This window comes from Sphaeroforma arctica (assembly GCF_001186125.1).
Source record: "Sphaeroforma arctica JP610 unplaced genomic scaffold supercont1.26, whole genome shotgun sequence".
Taxonomy (NCBI): Eukaryota; class Ichthyosporea; order Ichthyophonida; genus Sphaeroforma; species Sphaeroforma arctica.
The window spans coordinates 163,550-184,769 of NW_014040532.1; the positions used below are offsets into that span (position 1 = coordinate 163,550).

A 21,220-nucleotide genomic window follows, 5' to 3' on the forward strand; every position below is an offset into this window, starting at 1 on the left:
ACAGTCAACAACCCAACACTGTATATTCATGTATTATCAATAAAAAATATGTAAATATTACATCCGTTTGTATTGTTTATTACAAAAAATTGCACACATTTTTACATCGACAACGAACCACGGCATGGGCCCATAGTATGATGAACTCACCCCCGCCAGAGGACACAATCATTCTGAGAGAGAATTCCAGAGGGTCATTGAATCCAGAATCAACTGATATCATCGTATTTTTTTAATAAATATTGTTACAGTACATACAATCATACTTACAATAATAAAAGTCACGAAAGAGTGCATACTGCGTACAGAAGACAAATACAGCCTTCTAACGCACAAGGTATATTAACTTGAGTATACTACTATTTTACGCACGGTGCAACTGTCCATTTTATGTTCGTTGAATGTCAGTACAGATCACAAAACGGCCTCGATTAGAGTATGAACATCCACCAATTAAAATCAACTCTGGTGTGAGCATAGAACAAGAGAAGCAATCGAAAGGTAATGCACAGATGTCTCTCAACGTGGCATTCGTAGGCGGCAGTAAGGCGGGCTTGCCAGCGGTGAAGGATTGCTGTTCACTGATGATTCAGGTGTGTTTCGATTGGTATTTACATACAATATGTCGGGCACCGGGTGCTCGCCATCGTCTCTCACTAGTTGTTTAAATTTGACACAAGAGTATTATAATGTGGTTACGTGTAAGGCGCAATCATTCATATCCCACAATTCTATCTATGTATGTCTTTCCTCGTGCTCGTGTGATATTGTGCAGCATGTGATCGCCACAGTAAGTCGCCGGCAAGTCAGAGGCAACTGATTTGCCTTGTGTTTTCACTTGTGTATGTATACCTGTATTTCAGAAACTCATATATTTTTTTCTTCAAATCCAGAGTGTGTGCATGTTCCTTATCACTGATTGAGCTCGCACTAGTTCTCGCATGATTGCGTGCGTCTCAGTTATTACACTGTAGTGGATTTTTCCAGGTAAGGCAATTCAATCTTATAGCCTTTGTTTTGGCGTGCTCCGCGGCAGTGCTGCATCAATTAATTCGCGCAGGTCAATGTTCACGAGCATATGTTGCACTAATCCTATACACGTGATTTCAAATGATGAACACGGGTTTTGTAACCTGTGGATATACGATTCGTGCGGAGTCCTATTGCATCGTGTACACGTGGGTGTGCGCTTGTGGATAAATTTCCACTGTGTAGATTTCGAGTATCTATTTGTGTTAGTTCGTACTTTCATATACCAGCCCAACCCTCACGTATTTACGTGATGTTGTCTATATGTGACAAGTGTTGGCCTGTCTGTTTAAGTGAACTTAATTTGTGCAAAAGTCCTTCATGCTGTGATTGTACTATGTATGGTGTTGATGGAGGTGGTAGATGGGTATTGATATCAGCCCCATACCAGTACATCTATCCGGATTTCTATACTTGACATACGCATATTTTTGTAGCATGTCTGGCTATGTCGAAGTTCGATACATTGAATGACCCCACAAACTGACCAAACATATATCAATTGGCACTAGTTAGCCAGTATATGGCTAATTAGACTTTGTACACACTTGTACGTATACGTATATTACTGAACTCTCGGGCTTTTCCTACTCGCATGAACACAGACAGGTGATCATGCCGATTCCGATAGATGGGGTGCGCTGGAGGATATGCCACAGCTAGCTTACGAGCGTATGTGTTAATCTTGTCTGACCTACAGATATTGGGTGCGTGTTTATTATAGTTCTGCAACATTCAATGTTGTGGTAGGGCCACTCTTCACCAGGGAGGGTACCTTGTATGTTCATCCATCTGGTGAATGCGCGTGTTGAGCTGATTGCAGAAACACACACACACATATATATATATTATATATATATATATTTATATATATATATATATATGTCAGTATATATATATATATATATATATATATATGTATATATATATATATGTCTAAATATATACATTATACATATATATATATATATATATATTTCTATATTTCTATATTTCTATATTTCTATATATATATATATGCATGTATGTATATACATATATATATATGTATGTATGTATGTAATGTATGTATGTATGTATGCATGTATATATGTAGGTATGTATGTATGTAAATATATGTGTATATATTCTTGTATATATATGGTTTTCCGCTACCAGATTGTTGTGTCTTGGGGTTTTCCATGTGGCTTATTAACTGTCGGTAGGTGTTTGTGCCTGTATCCCTACGGACTCATATACCGGGCAATTCTTCTATTCTTGTCTTCAAGTGTTTACAGTATAGTGCTTGTGAGCCCCTGCACAGGTGTGCGTATATCTTCACATCCAACTACGCATACACAATGATATCAATACATACTAATTGCACTGGTAGATGTAGTGATGACATACCACTTCAGTCTTTGTTTGAAACACCACGGACTGCTACACGCACATGACCATACAGACTCAGCGTGATTGTACGGTTAGATGTGCTCACAATATCTTCGGGCTTGCATATTTGTCCCCAAACACTCATATTGTTTCCTTGCCCTCACATGAGCGTTTGTATAATTCACTCGCATAGACTCATACATCAGCGGCCAAGGAATATATACCCCACAATACAACAATTTAACTCCTAACCAAGCCTGGATCACGTTATTTTAGAAACATTCGAGTAAGCCATACTCACCATGTCTCTCGGTTGAACAATCTCAGATGGCCTGTATAACGAACTACCTGATAGTCTGGCTTGTTTGCTGTATATGCATTAGGTTAACCTTTCTCGTCTACCCTGTGTATCTCCAGGTACCTACCACAGTGCTGGGATAGCAGGCGAGTGCATAGTTGCATGTGGTGGGTACAAACGCTTTCCGGAGAAGATGCTTTGCAAAGCCGAGATGCTGCGCCCTGGAGACTCTACGTGGTTGCCAATCGCTGACTTGCCAGAGAACGTGTGTCTGTGTCTGTGTGCAGGGACTGTGTGTCTTGGACTTATAGAAACTGTGCGTGTGTTTGGCTTTAAATTATCACTTACACTTCCACTTCCACTTCCACTCACATTTACAGTAACATTTAAAACATCCGTCATACTGGCACTTTCCCTTGCCTTTGAATTTACACTTACACGTTCCATTTACACCACAGCGCTGTGGACATGGCGCGGGACACCTCAACAACCAATACGTCGCCGTCAGTGGTTACGGATGCAAAAACTCACTGCAGTACAGTGCCAAGACAGACGAATGGCTCCCGCTACCGGCCCTAAAATCAGAACGGTACCGTGTAGGTGTGGCTAGTGTAGGTGACCATACGTTGTATGCCATAGGGGGGTGGTGCGCTGAGATAGGGTCCGTACAGAGTACGGCCCTGCTGGACAGCCGGACGGACAGTTGGACGAAGGTCGCCGCTATGGAGGTGTGTGATGGTGTGTGGGATGTGTGAAACCCACCGCGAAGCGAATGAGTGTGTAGCAACGCCTGCTCCTGTCATGGTAGCATGTGTGCGCCTGAGCTCGGTTTGGTATGCAGGCGCGTGTGTGTATACATGTATGATCTATGATGTATGTATAGTTTGATTCGACTTGTATCTGTCCGGGAATGTATGTGTGAACCCATGGCGATATCCTTTCTCGCCGCGTCAGTGTGTTTGCGCGTGTGCGTATGTGTTCGAGTATTCGCCACATGCACCCATGGACAAACCTTCTGGGTCGCAAATACCGCTGCTGTCCTGCCGCAAGAACCCGAACGGTTCAACATTGTCGTGAGGGCTTGGATAGTCTTGTTGTTTGGTGGGTTGCCTCGTATCCGCTTGCACTTTGCTGTCGTTCGCTGATATATTATTGTGCAAGTGGTTCATCTGCTGCTGTACGTCTCTGTGCCTTCTCTGCTTTATCGCGGAAGCGTATGCTGCGATCACTGCGCACACTCATGACGGCTTCTGATCTGCCACACGTGTGCAAACACCCTTTCAATTTTATTTTTCTTGAAGTCCACAATTTGTCGTCTTCATTTGGAGTTCACAATGTGTCGATGCATGTAACCACGCTGCCACTCAAACTTTTGTGAAAGGACTTCACAATACAAACCCACTCCAGCCTTGCTGTCCACCGCTTACCGTTACACATAACAAGTGCAGTACGATTATACTCACATGATCACATGAGAGCGAAAGTATTCACTCACCCAGATACATGATACATGATCACGGTTTTGTCCACAGACAGCGAGGCATGGCTTTGCAACCGCATACTGTGATAGGTCGCAGCAAATCTACACCATCGGCGGTGTGCTTGGCACTGGGGCAACTTCGGATGCGGTGGAGAGATACGATATAAGAGCAGACACATGGGAGACACTCCCCTCATTACCTGAGGGAATCAATGGGGCTCTGGCAGTTAGTATATATAAGTCGGGCGCAACTGGCGCTGATGTTTATGTGTTTGGTATGTCTCGGGATGATTACTTTCTCCATCAGTTCATTTGTTTCGAGTGTGTTGTATTCGATTGAATTGGTTAGATAAGGTTTAAATGCGCTGACACACACAACATACTCACACACACGTATATATATATCCATATCTATATCTATATATATACCTATATGTATGTATAATGTACATGTATGTATATATATATTTATGTATATATACGTACATGTATATGTATGTGTGTATGTATATACATATATATACATATAAATATATATATATCTATATCCATGTATCTGTGTGTCTATGTGTCATTATGTATATGCATATGTAACTATATTTATATCTACTATATCTATATCTATACCTATATCTACATGTATATCTATCCAGATATACATATATATTTATATATATATCTTCATCTGTGTATTAGCGTATCTATTTACATGCATATATAAGGGTGTGTTAGTACGTATATCCATATATATATATACACATACATATATATATATATATATATATATATGTGTGTGTGTGTGTGTGTGTGTGTGTATATATGTGTGTGGGTGTAGAAGTATCTATATCTACATATTTGTCTAGGTTTGCATACATATTTACAGTCTTTGATATAAGGGTCCTATGTGTATTTGTCAAATAATTTATATTCATCCGCATGTGCATGTGTATGTTTTACCTGTACATTCTCACGCACTCGATATTTCATGTTTATCGAAGACTATAGCGTTTCCAATACACGCGCTTTCAGCCAATACACTCGGACTATTGGTACGTGATTCTCACTTCAGTTTTTACTGAGCATGGTGTAGGTAGTATTCATAGACATTCAAATGTTCCTTGTCTCACTATAACGCCCACAGGTGGTGCCAAACAAGACAAGACCATAATGGAGGAGGTGCGCGTGTACGACTCAACGACCAATGAGTGGGGCAGTACGAAGGGTCCCGCTGACCTTGCCGCTTGCAAGAATTCGCAGTTGGTGATCTTAGCCAAGTAGCTGACTGTGTTGAGCCCCCCAAACAGCACAGTGTGTGTACCTCAGAGGAGTGTGTACTTTCGTGAGCACCGCAGATGTAGCAATGGTTTATAGCTCGGCTATGAATGCTTCCAGATTGTAGTACGAGGCCATTCCATTGACTTGATCTAGCGCCTCAACCAGGTCACACGCGTACACAATCTTCAGTTGTGCTCTCCCTTGCTGTTCGGATAATCATCCACTGCACGACCAAAAGGGAGTCGCTAAGCAGATCTCTGACACACAGATGGTACGCCACAAATTTAGTAATGGTTCATGCCTAAGCAAGTGGACAGGTACATAGAATGCCAGACACGCCACTGCTTCTCGTGCATCGAATAAAGAGAACTCGTAGTTGACACTAGCACCCTAGAGACTGCTCAGAGAAGTGTGGCGGTGCAATTAGTACTTGCGTATATATGTATTTAAAATACTATGTAGCCTCTTAAAAAAAGGACCCGAGTGTGAAGTTGTAACTGTTGGGGGTCTTCGCTACCTGCAGTTCCTTCATCAGCCAGACTTGTCTGGTCACCGAATCCAGTCAACGACCATTTGGACAGTAGTAACAAAACTTAGAACTACATGTTTTTGTGGACTTTTAGAACAGACAGTAATTCAAATTTCCCCCTTTACTGTGACGTATACAATTCAGGAGCTAATTCGCTTTCAGGTCGATAAGAATGTTGGGCGGTGAAACAAAATGCATCAACCACACCAGAAGGACAGTTGAGCTCAGATCTGTATTGATGTGTTCCCTTTATTGGTATTGAATAATAGTTGTACAATAGTCACAAGTCCAACAAAGCGTTTACGTTCGAAACCGATTCCCCCTACTTTTCCCTGTAAACCCCTGAATAGTGGCTTTTGTCTAGTGTTGTGGTTCCTATCAAATTGTAATCATTCATCGATGTGGTTTTGCGTGATAACTCCTCGCATACACTTCAAGAAAAATCTAAACAAGCCAATAATTGAGCACAGGCATGTACTATAAAATATATCATTGCAATCGATATAAAATAAATACAACCGTAGCAATGACTCAACATACCCCCAAAGCTTACAAGGATGGTGAGTGACGTCGATGTGACTAACACAGTACAAACCTCGCTTGAGCCGACAACTACGCTGTCATTTCGATATGCTTCACGGTCAAGATCTCGTCATCTGTACACTTGCTTGTTAAATGGACAATTGACGTGATTTTAACGTGGATAATGAATCAAAAGTCGGTGCACCCGTTGCACTGCTAGACGCAACTAAAGAAGCACCGATACCACCAACGCTTACAAAGATGGAGCATGCTCAATTTTAGTGCAACTGTTTGGAGTTTTTAGACGTTCTCGATGATGGACCGACTACGACCAAGCGATTACGTGTCAGTTGTGATTTCGACGTTGAAGCTGTCGAAAGCCTTCTATGGCTATATAAACCGAGTCTCTCCTTCGCGCACGTCCTGATTCCACCGAGGGCTCGTGCCCATTCTGTAACCACGACTGCTCAGCTTTGAGCATCATGTAGTTGTTCCGTACAGACTCTTCTGGTGTCGTCAACACACCATCATGATCATTGTCGCCCACAGCGTCTACGAGCAATGTCATAAACTGAAGAACTACCCACTTCCATTTGAATTTCGTCCAGGGATTGTCATATGTCCCTTGTTAGTATCGTCCCCAATATTGGTGGTGACGAACTCAGGGGTGCTCACGCCTGTAATATTTAGCAGCTTTTCGTTCCTGGCGCACGATTTCACTTTTCTGCAGCACATATTTTGCGTTGGGCCTGAAGTAATGCACCTGGGTGCAGCTCGTTTGCCTCTCTGACTTCAAAATCTGAATGATAAACAACATTGGGATCATAAGTCTTTCATATGTTCATAAAACCGTAAGTGCTACTTCATGGACACATCGCTTCTCCTACGCCGCGATCATCGTGAAGGACACGATGACGCCAAAGGGCTACTCTAAATTGATGTCTGATAAGCCACTACATCGCTGTCATGTTTATGCACACAACGGCCGTTTGGACCAGTTATCTCGTCTTCTTTCAGATATGAACATATTTTTTTGCAGAGGGCATCCTCGCCAACGTTTTGCGTGTATTGTATGTGAGTTGTCAGAAAGTGCTACAGCAAAAAATTAACGTGAAAAAAAAAGAAATTGGAACAATTTATACTGTTCGACTTACCTAGTTCTTGCGAAAATGACGCAACAAGCCGAATGAAGTAATTCACAGGCATAGATTGCGGCTTTTTCTGTCACTTTATTTGGCTCGCAATCTTCCACGATATACCTATCGGTAGTCCCATCCATCCAGTACATCAGCAGATTAATGACGCGACATGATTTTGTCATCAAAGAACTGTTGGCGTAGCGTTTTTAAGAACAGGTTTCTCGTACAAAATACTAGTTAATGCGGCAATATCCAACTGGTTCAACAATTACAAGTTGTACTTCTCCAATCAACCCGACTTTGGTCTTTGGTCATGACTCCGCTCTGCAATATAGATTTGCGTGAGTGAAAGGTAGTACGTGACAAGCATACATCCCTCTGCAGTCGTCGGCTGGTCGCCAAATGTTTATCGAGCAGGATGTGGTATCCCAAGAGTGCTGAGACCATGGCAGGACAGACATGCACCCTGCAGGGGTTGCTATGATTACTATGTTTACAACCCTGGAATAAACAATAGATAGGTATAATAATCATATGAAAGAGTGCGCCCGATTCAAGCGGGAAACAGTTGCCACACTTTTTAAATCGCCCCTCCATATACCTGATGTTGTACTTGCTTTTGTCTAGAACATGTTCCCAACTTTCATATACACGCACTCGAGCATCCGATATTTTTATTGGAAAATATTTATATGGATAATTACCTCGCATGCTACATCCTATGGCTAAATCTTTACTTGACGACTCGACACACTAAATTCCGAATTTAACCGCGCCAATGCCTAGCTTTTACAAATATTAAAATACAAAACAAAATAAAGATGAACGCAAACATCTACATGGTTTGCGTGAGAGAAAAAACATGCGCTTTGGAGGGTTCTATTATGACTTAAACAGACCTTGGGCTCAGCGGCTGCCAACCCACTCGTTCCGCCCACGTCTGACCGCCCAAAGCAATGCTCAAATGTTCAAAGATATTGCGTACCAACGACGGTCTCCGCGCCAACCCTGCATACCGGGTACCGATGACACAGGCGCTACCCTCGCTGGCTACTTTGAGGCCCTATTCAACTCTACAAACCCGTACGTGGTTCCACCGGATACCGAACCCTCTCCAGTTGTCACTTCCACCATACGCCCCGACGATGTAATGGAGGCAATACTACGCTATCCCAATAAGGGACCTGGCCCCGACGGAATTCACATCCTCCTCCTAAAGGCCGCAGTGGAGTGCTCTACCAAACGCCAGACATTAGGACGCCCCGACGCCAATATCCCACTGATTAGACTCCTTGCCGAAGCATTCACTGAGCTACAGAAGGCGGGTACCTTCCCCGCAGCCCTGAACTGCATCGCACCCAAAGAACGCCGATGCAGATATCACCTTCCCCGCCGACTTCCGCCCCATCACGCTTACGCAAATAGTTAGACGCACCTTTGAAAAGTGCTTTCTTATTCTGATTACGAGCCACCCCGGCTCTGCTACCCATGCTACCCAAGCTAGCTTCAAATCACGGTACTCTTGTCATACCCAAGCACTTGCCGCCATAGAATCTGAGACACAGTCAGAAGAGGAACATACCGCGGCACGCTCTCGTCTCTATTCCTTAGAACGAATGGCATCCTACAAGGCTCAATCGTCGGCCCCCAGCTCTTTATTATCTATATGGATTCCTTAGCTGTCACGCTAGCACAATTTCGGCCCAAGATCCTGCGTTCTTATTTATTTATCGATGACACACGGATCCAAGCCCCTCGATCGGTTTCGCTCCAGCCCTTCTTAGATGACATTGATGCGTGGGGACGCAAAGCTGGCCTCGAACAGGGTGTCATTAAACCCCGAGTACGATCTACCGACTTGCGACACGCGGCGCCAACCCTCCATATAAATGGTGAGCTTATCACGCCGACGCTTGCAGACGCATCTTGGAACACACGTTACCTCCCCCTGAAACTGGCGCCCACACATGCCGAACCGAAACACTCCAAATACCTGGGGTTCCCACTCTCTCACGGAGTACCAGGAATCAACCTCGCTAGACATATGGAATCCCTGGTTGCAGCATTGTCACTGAGTATCGCCTCTTTCCACGCTTATGGCTTCCATGGCTTCAGCTGGCGACACCCCCGCAACCAACTGGTGATGTTCAAAACATTCATCCTATCCACGGCTACATATGGGCTGAACATTATTGCCTGGGCTCCGCCTATATGGAAGGATGCGTTGGACCCCCTATTCGAGCGCTTTAACTCAGCACTCATTCAAGCAGCAGCCATCATCACGGGCACTAAATACCCTCGGTTTCCCAAACATCAAACAAACTTACTTCGCTTTTGCGGCCTGCTCCCCGCGCGCCCATTTTGAGTTGTATATATCCAGGTTGTGCCTTTACAGATAGGTATAGTTCAGTTACTACACTTCGGTTCATGCAAGTGCGTTGTGCTCCTGAATCTACTAGGGCATTGTATGTGGTGCCATTGATTTGTATGTCTATGTGCAATCTCTGGTCGCGTGGATTCGGAAGTAAAGAGATGGGTTTGTAATCAATATCATTCGCATTTATTAACAACGTTTCTTCATCAGTGTGTGCATTCACAATGTCTACCGTGTTTATCATGTTAGCTTCCGACCACCAAGCTTTTCATAGCTGTTCGCATATCTCTTCCACCTTGTTGCCATTGGTAATGGCCAACTGGTCAACATGGACAGTTTGGTTCTGTTGCGCTGCTCGAGCTTCTGCCTTTAGACGATTGCTGTTCGCTTTGTTGGGACATTTGCTGAACGCATGTGGTGAGGGATTGACGCCACAGTGTGGACATGGTCGTGGACCTCGTGGTGCTGGTGTGTCAGTGGCCTGCCTTGCCCTCCTGGTGGACCTCCACCTCCTGGGGGGGCTCCACCTCTTGGTGGTCCCCCTCCTCTTGGTGGTCCTCCTCCTCTTGGTGGACCCCTTTGAAGTATGTCCAATTTTAGGCGGGTGGCTCGTGGTTCATTAGCTAGTGCTTTTTTTGCTTGCTTGGCTTCCCGCTTGCGATTAGCTTGTGTTATTGTTGCTTGTCTGATCATGTCTTCAGTGAGTTCATGAAATACCTTCTCTGAGATGTCGGATAAGTGTCCACTACTCCCGTCTGGTTTTGTCTGAGCCTTGATTAGCTTGTCTGATTCTGCTTGCAAACCGTACATGACCAGTACCTGGTAACGTGATGCTTTGAGAAGTTGCCAATTTATAGCTTCTCTCTCCGTGCCCTTGTAACGTTTCTCCAACTCAAAAATTGTGCGACGCAATCGTGCTGCTCGTACTTCAACTACCACGCGAGTGTCATAGAAGTCGTTGAGCCACTTCTCTAGTAGATAGTCTACTGGAGTGCGACGTAGATTGTCAATGATTAATATATTGTAGTCCTCCACATCAGTGAAGTCTTGCCAGAGCTTTTTGGTACTACGTATATTGTTGAGTGCAGTACGCTATACTTCAGTGGCATCCGAGTAGTTCTTGTACTAGTGAGAGGTACTGTATCAATGGCATGTTTGTGCCCGCAAACAAGTCTTTGGCTACAGATACAAACTCAATTGTATCACGACAATCAGCCATGCTGATCTGTTTGCCTATTGGCCACTTAGGGAATTCACTCATTTTGAGTAGTTTGTTCAGTTCTGGTTCTGAAGCTTTGTCCCCTTCGTGAGATCTAATTAGAGTTAACTCGCTCATAAAGCCACTGATCGCAATACACTCATCGTGATCACTTTTGTCACAGTTCTTCATCGCTTTATTGTATATCTCTACTAACCACTTATCTATTACTGGAACTAAACGTTTGGGTTGTTGTTCATGGACTGCTTTGCGCAGTTTGTGGAACGCTCTGATGTCAATGGGATCGTCCGCTGCTTGTGCATACAACTTGCCTACTAGTATGTCTACTATGTAGTAGTTGCTGTCATGGATAGTCTTATCCAAGACTATGTAGTACTTACTCATCGCCGGATCCATTGGAGATCTTGCTGGTGTGGACTCATCGTCCATCTGCATCGCTCTATCCCCATTGTGTGGGGTAGATGTGCGTGACGATGCTTGTGAGACTGGCATTGTGCTTGTTGCTACTGATCTTGTGTTAGCAGTGCGACTTGTGCTCCCTCGTGTGTGTGTACGGCTTGAGCTTACTTGTGTGCGTAGGCACCTCCATGCTGCGCATGTTCGTTGGTATGGCGCAGACGTCATTGACTGTTCTGCGTGCGGATTGTGTGGGGTTTGGTTAGGATGTATATGTAGTGCATCAGTAACCATTGTTTTCTTTGTGCATTAGTACATTGGTTGAATCAGATTTGTTGATTACCTGTATCTGCGTCCCCTTGTGGCATGCGATGTCCGTGCTGATTGCAGGGCCATGTGCTTGTGTGGCTTGAATTGCTCGTGTTCGAATTACCTGGGTTTGTTTGGTGAATTTTTGGTTTGAGACGATAAACTTGGGTTTATGATGGTTTATCGGTTGTAAACCTGATTTCTCTTGTAACTTGGCTTCTGGAATTATAAACCTGTAATTCAGTTTTATAAGTTTTTATTTTATATTCTGTTTTATTTGAGCCTCGGTGGTGTTCCGAACTTCTCGTCATTTATGACTTTGAATTTTTCAGAAGAGATATGATTTTAGCTGCCTTCTATGTTCGTACACAATTTCAGTCTGAAGTGTACCTTTGTAATACCCTTTTGTATACGTGTAGTATTCTTTGTACCCCCCTCTCTTTGTACATCTATGTTTGTGATGCTTGTTGGTTTCTTATGAGTTGTCGGTTGTACTGCTGTGCTTGTGTATGCTTGTGTAGGCCTTGTGATCGTGTGTGTATGTTTATAATTTTTGGTTATATGAATTGCAATCAATTGTTGGTGGTTCTATTTATTCTCACCTGTGTTATTCGTGCACTTGGTATTGTGCGGTCATGTGTTATTCGTGCACTTGGTATAGTGCGGGCAGATGTGCCGTGTATGCGTATCACTTCTCACATGTTGAGTTTGTATTATGCATGTCCTTAACTTGGTGTACAATGGTTTCTTATTAATATATGTCTAGGTTGTGGACCACGTGAATGCTTTTAGTGATGTGCTTGTGAATTGCTTCAATGGTGTGTTTGTTAAGAGCTTCTTGTCTTGGGCAGTGTTTCTGCTACTAATATTGTTTTTAGCTGTCTTGTACTTATTGAATTGGTTGTTCACTTTTAGTTGTCACTGGTCTAATTCCTTGTGATTTCCACTGTATTTGAATTGTAGATGTATAGAAGTGATTTCACTTAACGTCGGTATTATACCTTCGTATTTAGTATCACGTCGAGTCTGTCTTTGTCGTTGAGATATGCTTATTATGATTGTTATCTTATAGGTGGTGTGCCTATGGATTGTTACTGTATAGTTGGTGTTCCTATGTGTATTGTGATTTTGTGATCTTCCTCGTCGATTTCGATTCAGATGTCTTGTGTGGTGTGCGAATTTGACTGTATTCTCTTTGAATGGGTCAGATCGTCTTGTTCTTTTCTGTATCGCCTTTACACCGTTGTCTATTTGTTTAAATAAGCTCCGTACTGTGTAATGCTTGTCTTATCTCTATGGTGTTGGTGTGAGATCAGCTATTAGGATTGAGTTGTACACGCGTATACCTCGCTTGTTCTGGGTTGTAATATCCTTTATCTAGCCTGTGGGTGTTACATTTGTGTTTATCACTTCTTAGTGTTTTCAGGCTTCCTTGTACTTACTTGGTTTTAACTATTAACCATCTGTTTTTAGTGATTGTGATCAATTGTGTAGATCTGATTTGTTCGTGCTCTAATCGTATTGTTGTGAAGTTCTTAACTGTTTAGTTAACTCGTGGTTTTAGTTATTATTCTACCCAGTTTGTTGTTCATAAAATTACTTGTGCGATTTCAAGTTTATATTCTATTTGCGGCCTTGGTCTGTGTACATGCATATGCATTTATTGCTCGTGCCTTTATACACAACACCACTCTGTTGATTCTTTAAGCATGTAAATATGGTTATAGTCTTGGTGTTTGTTTTGTGTGTTTAGGTGAGGTTCATCAGTCTTGTGTGATCTCACTGATTTAGACTTTTACCTTATCTTTGAACCTAATGTTGGTGGTCGATATTTGTGGAATGTGTGTGCACGTGCGTCTTGTGTGCTAGTTTATATATTCCTTTTTGTACTGTGCTTCCTGTCTGACTCACTATCTTGTTTCTTTCTCAACATTGATAAAAAAATCACCTCGACACTTTTCTATTTTTATTTTATTTTAGAACTTCCCTTCTTCTTCTCTTGTCTGAAGTTCTTTCTCCGCAGTGGGGTACCTTCCGCCTTTCTTGGGCCCCTCGTAGTTCTTATTCCAACTTCTAATAAAGTTTTTGCTAGGCCCACTTTGGCACTTCTCTTTCTCGGTGCCTTTTGGGTTAATGATTCTTCCTTAGCTGGTTGACTTACCGTGGTAAGGATATTGTTAAAAATGTAGAGTTTGAGAGTGGCTGATAAGACACGACCAGAAAAAACAATAGACCTCTTCTCAAGTACGAATCCTACAGCTAGGTGAAGTCCTCAGCTGAAGGACTCGCATTGAGTCTTTATTTGTGTTTAGTATTTTCTACACTAGACTCAATATTTACTTAAGTGTTTCTCTCACATGCGGGGGTCCCGGTATCATCTACCGGTAGTCCCGCTATATTTCTGATCACTATCATCAGAAATATTAGATCCTAGATCTAAAACTCAGTATTTGATTCTCCTGGGTTTTGGGTTTAGGATTAGCTTTTCTGATAATCTGGCCCCTGGATGCTACAAAAATCACATATGACGAAATACGTCGAGTCAAAAACACGTGTGACAAATTAAAAATAAAACAACAACAAACACATACACTCTCACTTAAGGGACAACAAGCTGCCGATTGATACACATCAGTAGATACTCCAAAAGGAAATGCAGCAACGTGCAGTACCAACAAAGGCACATAAAATAAAGCGAATATACGTAAGTTATGAGTAAAGACAAGGGGGGTGAAGCGTTTATTAATAACGAATATAATACAGGTCTTTGCTAATGACTCGCAACGCTTACACGTGTACACAGATAACTCAAGATGCCAACAGCAACCAGGGCAGGGGTGTATAGTGGAGACGGGAATTACACCAAAATACAGGGTATGGATAATCGACCGGCGGGGGACTCAACCCCAGGTAGTAGCCCGAGTCTACAGACGCCTAACGGGGTACTAATTCAGGCGTCAACAATGCTTTTAGAAATAGACAAAAGTATTTGTCATAGCAATTAATTCACGATCAGTAGGTTCATTTCCAAGCTAGAGTCAACAGCACAAGTAGCCATCGCAAGTCTGTACAAGTGAGAGTAGGCATTCATGATCAGCAACCTGAGCGTCGCATGCCCCTGATAGACACAGAAATCAGAAAGAGATACGATCAAGCCATCAATGCATGTGGGGACGACGAAGAGGATGAAGTAATCATAATTAGTCAATTGATTAGTGAGCTAGAGATCACATACGTTCACATTTATGTAGGTGATAAGGTCAATGAACCAGCGTTATCTAAACTACTAAAGACCAGAGAATTTCCGAAGTTATCGAGAGATAGTTCTTTCAAAATGAAAAATTGTAAAAGCATTTCAGAGTTTACACACTACGCAGTGCAGAGACCTGTCCTTAGCCAAGTACATGCCAATATGTCAGTATTCAGCACTCGTGACATCTCGATTAGATTCCACAGATGCAAATGAGTAGACCAATGGGTTTCTCAATGAGATACATGACTCAGAGACACAGATCACAAATCACTACACAGCTCTAAGCCATTAATATAATTATCATTGACAGACTAATTCACCACCGTGTAGACTATCTACTATATAAGTTCTTCAATAAAGTAGAAGTGCGCACAGAGCGCATACATAGAACAAGTTCACGTGCAACTACTCAAAGTAGTAAGGTATAAGGCACTCGCGTACTATGGCCAGCAAGACAAGGTAGACACAATCATTTAAAGCAAACAAGTTGCCTGATGCAAGTGACGATCACTTATCAAACATAAAACAAAATGTGTTCTATTTACTTGCAGGCAAGGTATAGGAAGCCGATGGTTTAAAAAGCGTAAGAGATACCACTCACGCGCACCAAATAACGAACACGGCTACGCGCAGTCAAACACAAAGTACTGCACCACCAGTCCATAAGCGTCACAGATAAAGTAATGGCGCACCAAGACAAACCATTGCAATGAGACAACCCCGAGAGCAGAAAGGGGCACGCGAGACAAGGGGTTGTCCATATTATTGTAAGGTAACACCGGCTCCACATTGCTTTGGGTAATGTCCTATGAAGGAAGCAAATCAGACCAAGAAGTCTGAAGAACGTGCCAAGAGTGATGTACTCTTGTCACGCCTATCCATTACCACAGGAAAAATAGAAGAGCTAACATATAGCAATGAGTCCTGAAACAACTGGTGGGCGGAAGCAAACTTGATGACCTGGCAGACAGGTCAAATGTAAATACGGATGAAGAAACGTTGTTAACAAATGCGAGTGGTATAATACCAATCTTTATCCTTGCTTCCCGCACCACGAGATCAATAACTACACATTGGCATACAAATAAATGGTAATACATACAAGGCACTCGTAGACTCAGGCGCACAACGCTAAAGTATGGACAAAAGTAGAGTAACAGAACTATACCCATCAGTAAGAGCACAACCCGGCTACATACAATTGGCACAAACAGATGGAAGAATACAAAGAACATGATCCAAAGAAGTATGGAGGAAGGAAAACTTCCCAGTGTTTCGAAGTGTTGGACCTATAACCATACCAGACAACAAGGCACCAATAGTTCTAGGTAAGGATCTTCTTCCATACATAACATGTATATTTATAACGGGGCTAATAAATCCACTTATACCGACAGATGCAAAATGCGAATCACTCCTCACTTCACATGAGGAAGACCCGGAACATGAACAAGAAAGGTATACCGAGTCACTTGCAAGTACCAGCAAATCAAAGCAATGTCAGACAAAAGAGGCATATCAAAGTCAACCTCGTACTACAAAAATACAAGCCACAAACCGATGAAAATGTGCACAGGTAGCTCACAGATGGTCACATATACAAATCTACAACACCAACAACAGTGAACTTGCCATTGTTATCAACAGGGGAACATGACCAAACAGCTGTCCTCAAGTAATTAAGAACATATTTAAATTTACGAGAGACAAATGCCAATAAGAGCTAGACAAATTTAGCTACCAAAAATAAGATGTATTACGCAACCTATAAGGAGAACAGTACAACTTCTCGAAATTAGGTCTCACGGGAGGTTTCCACCACTTCCTAGTAAATGAAGCAAGCAGATACTTCTTCACATGCGAGGAGCGCAATACTTATTCAAGTCAGCGCCATTTGGTCTTCATTCACTCACAGTACAATTCCGCTCATAGACAGCAAAGGAGTACAGGTGTGCGTGGATGACATAGTCATTGCAAATATAACAGAAGAAAATCATTGCAAGACAGTACGTAAAGTAGTCTTGCGATAGAACGAAGAAAATTTCCGACTCAACCACGACAAATGTGCAATTGTGGTCAAAGTAGTCAACGTCCTAGGGGTGAAAGTCACCACATAAGGAATTAAAGCTGGTCCTGCAAAACATAAAAGAATGTTGGACTAGTCACTACCCAGAACCAAATGAGATCTACGGCAAATTCCATGTGTTACTATGTCCCCAACTTTGCCTACACCACTAAACATTTCTGCAACCTAGTGAAGGCAAACCGAATTAGAATATATATGTTATAGACACCGGTACTGAATAAAGAGTAGGAAGAGCTCAAAGAAGCCATCGCATGCTAGCATACCCAGTTGATGGAGTATTGTTTCAAATCATAACCGATGCCATTGACTATGGCATAGGAGTGGAGTAAGAAGAGACATTCTCAAAGGCTTAAACTCAGTCCAACAACCCTATGGCACAAACACAAGGAGCTACTAGCACTGGTATACTGTCTGGAACATTTCTCCGAATACATCAAAGGAGGGAACATAACACTTTGGACGGATCATAAAACACTCCCGCAAATAAACAGCCAACAGACGTTACACCCAATGCTAGCCAAATGGTTAGCTGAAATATTCTACCCATTTCTTCATTATACATGCCCCAGGCAAGGATAGCCAGATGGCAAATATGTTGTCGCGTCTACACAAAGACACATACAATACCAAAACATTCAGAGGCAAAAAAAAAAACGCAAAAACAACAACATACAACAGCCAAGAGTACACCACCTTGGAAACAAACATGCCAGTAACCATATTAGCCATAGACTGGAAGTTACAATCCCAGTTTCCATAAAGAAGCTGAAAGACAATTTGAAAAATTCACATTAGATCTGTTTGCATCGGCACACAATGCACACACATAAATACTACACACAAAAACAGAATGTAATTCTACAAACATGGGCGCAGGAAGTAAATGCATGGGCAACCCAATGTCCTTGACAGAGTCATTGAAGAGGCAACCAGCATCACATTATGTTTTCCATATTACCCAAATGCAACGTACTTCCCTAAATTTCTGTCCTTGTTAGAAGATCCGACTTTATTGGAAAACACGAACAACACGTTCCTCAAAGAAGGCACGAAAGCATGCGGTAAGACCCCATGTGGGGCGTCACATTTGTGGCCAGATAGGAACCAAATCCTCATACTTTGACACAAGACAGGAACAGCTTTAGAATTCCTAGGGTAGCCATACACGTCTCAGCATCCTAAACAGCAAACATTAGGGATGTGTCAAACGAGTCCGAATATGAGGCACAGGTCCACACCATCGAGCAATACCACAATCTGGGGCACTACGCACCACGAGGAACGGTAAGTAAAATTGGCTACGAATTTAACATGTACACATATGCATCGAGTGATGTGTACCGTGTCTCAAGAACAAAAATCACAAACAAACAAAAAAGGCCTCCATCCCCTACACCCAGGCGACAAAACCACTATAGCAAAAACGATATCAATTGTGACCATGTATTTCCACAAATTACACAAACAGACCCAAGCTGAGTATTTTAATGATATACTTTCAAAAGTCATTGAACACGTGCCGATCACAACACTTAGTCTCTCCCCTGTACCAACTCAAAGTCTTTAGAGACCTCATACCATTGTTAAGGAAATCTGTTGAGCAAAACCCAGGCATGAGGCAACTGGTGTTCTTGCCTCCCGTTCGTACAAATAGGTCACAATAGATTTAAAAACTACAAATAAATAATGGTGTTGCGCAATATCAAGAAGAAAAGAAATAGACAGCATATTACCAAAAATATTAAAAGGAGTATGTACCCTTCTAGTAATGGGACATTGTATAGGTCTGTTGTTAAGGTGAAATGAATAAAATGACAGCACCATATGGCGGGCCATACAAAATAGGAAGCAAAGAGAGAAATATATATTTGTCTGTAACATTGATCGAACTAAAGCAACGAAATATCCTTACCTGATCAGTGATGAATTAATTGGACTCATAGACACAAGGCCAGTGCTTTGGGAGAAATCACTTCCAATAGCCAATGTGAATACAACCATCCGAGGAGACTCAGTTCTCCTCAATACTCAACAACAGGCCGTCCATCCAAGGTGATGGATTCCAGGAGTACCTATTGCAATGGACGGATGGGTAGCGTACCTGGACGCATAAATTAAACATTGCAGATGCTGATGTTCTTGCACTATACCGACAACGCACTCAACGCCAAAGGCAACGAGCAGGGATGAACGGTCAGCGAGCAACGGAAAGCGCATGCACGCACGAGGCAGGGAACTTAATTAAGTCTCACTCATACCAAGGGACACTCCCACATTTCTCGCCTTGAAGTTTGCTCAGCGCACACGCCAGAGGGATAAGGATCAAAGACTCGGTTGTAGAGCCGCCATTGACATTCGTTTTCCTAAGTCAAGTTGGGATCAACCGAGAGCACAGGTCAAGACTGACTCCGATGAGCGTGGTTGAGGACTCCCGTCATAGGATAATTAATGGGTTAGGTAATATGTAAAAACATGTATTGGTGACAGGGTTTTCATCTTAACCACGTAAGGGACATTTTTTATCCTGTACAAAAAAACCAACCTCTAGATAGTTTAGTATTGCAACATGCAACTTTTCGCAGGCTCAGACGTACAAAGTTGGGGGTTTTTAGCATCTGGGACCAGATTATCAAAAATACAGTTCCAAAACCAAAACCACAGAATCATCAAATACCGAGTTTTGAGCTGGGGGTTTTTAGCATCTGGGACCAGATTATCAAAAATACAGTTCCAAAACCAAAACCACAGAATCATCAAATACCGAGTTCTGGGTCCGGATCCAAATATTCATGATATTAGAGTCATCAGAAATATTAGCGCTAGACCGGTAAGATAAACCGGAACCACGCGTGTGAGGAAAATACTCAAGTACAAACCTGAGATTAGCGAAATATAAAGTAAGAATAGGGCTCAGTTCGGTTCTCGCAGACGAGGGACTTTTCCTAGCTGAGATAACCGTACTTGAGAAGATGTATATTGTTTCATTTAGTCGTACCCTTTCAGTTACTCTCCATACTCCACAGAATTTGCTGTAGTCTATTTCTTACGCTTTTCATTCTGTAAAAAGATGTGTATACAACTTCCAGCAGTTACATACTTTTCCGCTGCCACGAAAATACAATTAAGAGTGTAGAGGATACACAATGCGGGTACTTCATACTGCAATGGAATACTATTCAAACCTTTCATTTCCGAGAATGTAGATTCACGATAAATGCTTGCTGGTCTCTTTTTTGTAGGGTTGTTTTTGTTTGAACATTTTTTTAATTGTTTTTATTTTTTATTTGTGTAGCTGACAGCAGTTTATTAGACAATTCTTCGAGAAATCCTAGCATCACTGCTCATATAATCTAAATGTGTTGATTATTTGTCGGTTGACAATCCACTACAGCTAACCAAAACTATCCTAGACCATGCACTTTTTATACGGGAAAAGATAGCGGGGAAAGATACCTTATTAGGCCACTATATATAGTTGCCATACAGTGTAACTATTTGTCTAGTAGAAATAATCACACAGTGTCAGCTTGGCGTGACAATATTAATTCAAATAGTGAATATCAACACAGTCTGGTACCTTGCCAAGTATTAGACTGTCCCTCCTGTTACATCCTTTCAGGAAGGTACAGTCACTAGCTTCAGCGTCCCTCTTGTCACAGAGGCGCAATAAAAATATAGCTGTTGCTTACACTGTAAATCATATGCGAGGGCAAAAGAATACTCACAATAAGGTCAACTATGTTACATGTAAAATGAGTCTTGCTATGAACAACATATGTACATGTGATGCTTTTGTGATGTTTGTTTTGTCATCCACTTATTCAAAGTTCTTTGGAGGAACTCTGAATCAAACGCAAGGAGGTAGCATTTGTTATTGGCCCTTCGCCAATTAGCCACATGACGTTGACAAATTTGTTGCGCAACAATACTTCGTCATTCG

General features: G+C 42.3%; 3 protein-coding genes across 3 annotated transcripts; 1 reads left to right on the forward strand and 2 right to left on the reverse strand.

Moving 5' to 3' along the window:
• The first annotated feature begins 282 nt into the window (after positions 1-282).
• Positions 283-5,853, forward strand: SARC_00755 (hypothetical protein). The gene is made up of 6 exons (XM_014305559.1): positions 283-593; positions 1,635-1,701; positions 2,818-2,963; positions 3,157-3,426; positions 4,231-4,453; positions 5,320-5,853. The coding sequence occupies exons 1-6, from the start codon at positions 402-404 to the stop codon at positions 5,454-5,456; spliced, it is 1,035 nt and encodes a 344-aa protein (XP_014161034.1). The 5' UTR covers positions 283-401; the 3' UTR covers positions 5,457-5,853.
• A 997-nt stretch (positions 5,854-6,850) lies between these two features.
• Positions 6,851-7,239, reverse strand: SARC_00756 (hypothetical protein; the record flags this gene model as incomplete). The annotated part of the gene is made up of 2 exons (XM_014305560.1): positions 6,851-7,056; positions 7,092-7,239. The coding sequence occupies 2 exons, from the start codon at positions 7,237-7,239 to the stop codon at positions 6,851-6,853; spliced, it is 354 nt and encodes a 117-aa protein (XP_014161035.1).
• Positions 7,240-10,386: 3,147 nt separating this feature from the next.
• On the reverse strand, positions 10,387-11,728 carry SARC_00757 (hypothetical protein; the record flags this gene model as incomplete). The annotated part of the gene is made up of 2 exons (XM_014305561.1): positions 10,387-11,083; positions 11,157-11,728. The coding sequence occupies 2 exons, from the start codon at positions 11,726-11,728 to the stop codon at positions 10,387-10,389; spliced, it is 1,269 nt and encodes a 422-aa protein (XP_014161036.1).
• Between the last annotated feature and the right edge of the window lie 9,492 nt (positions 11,729-21,220).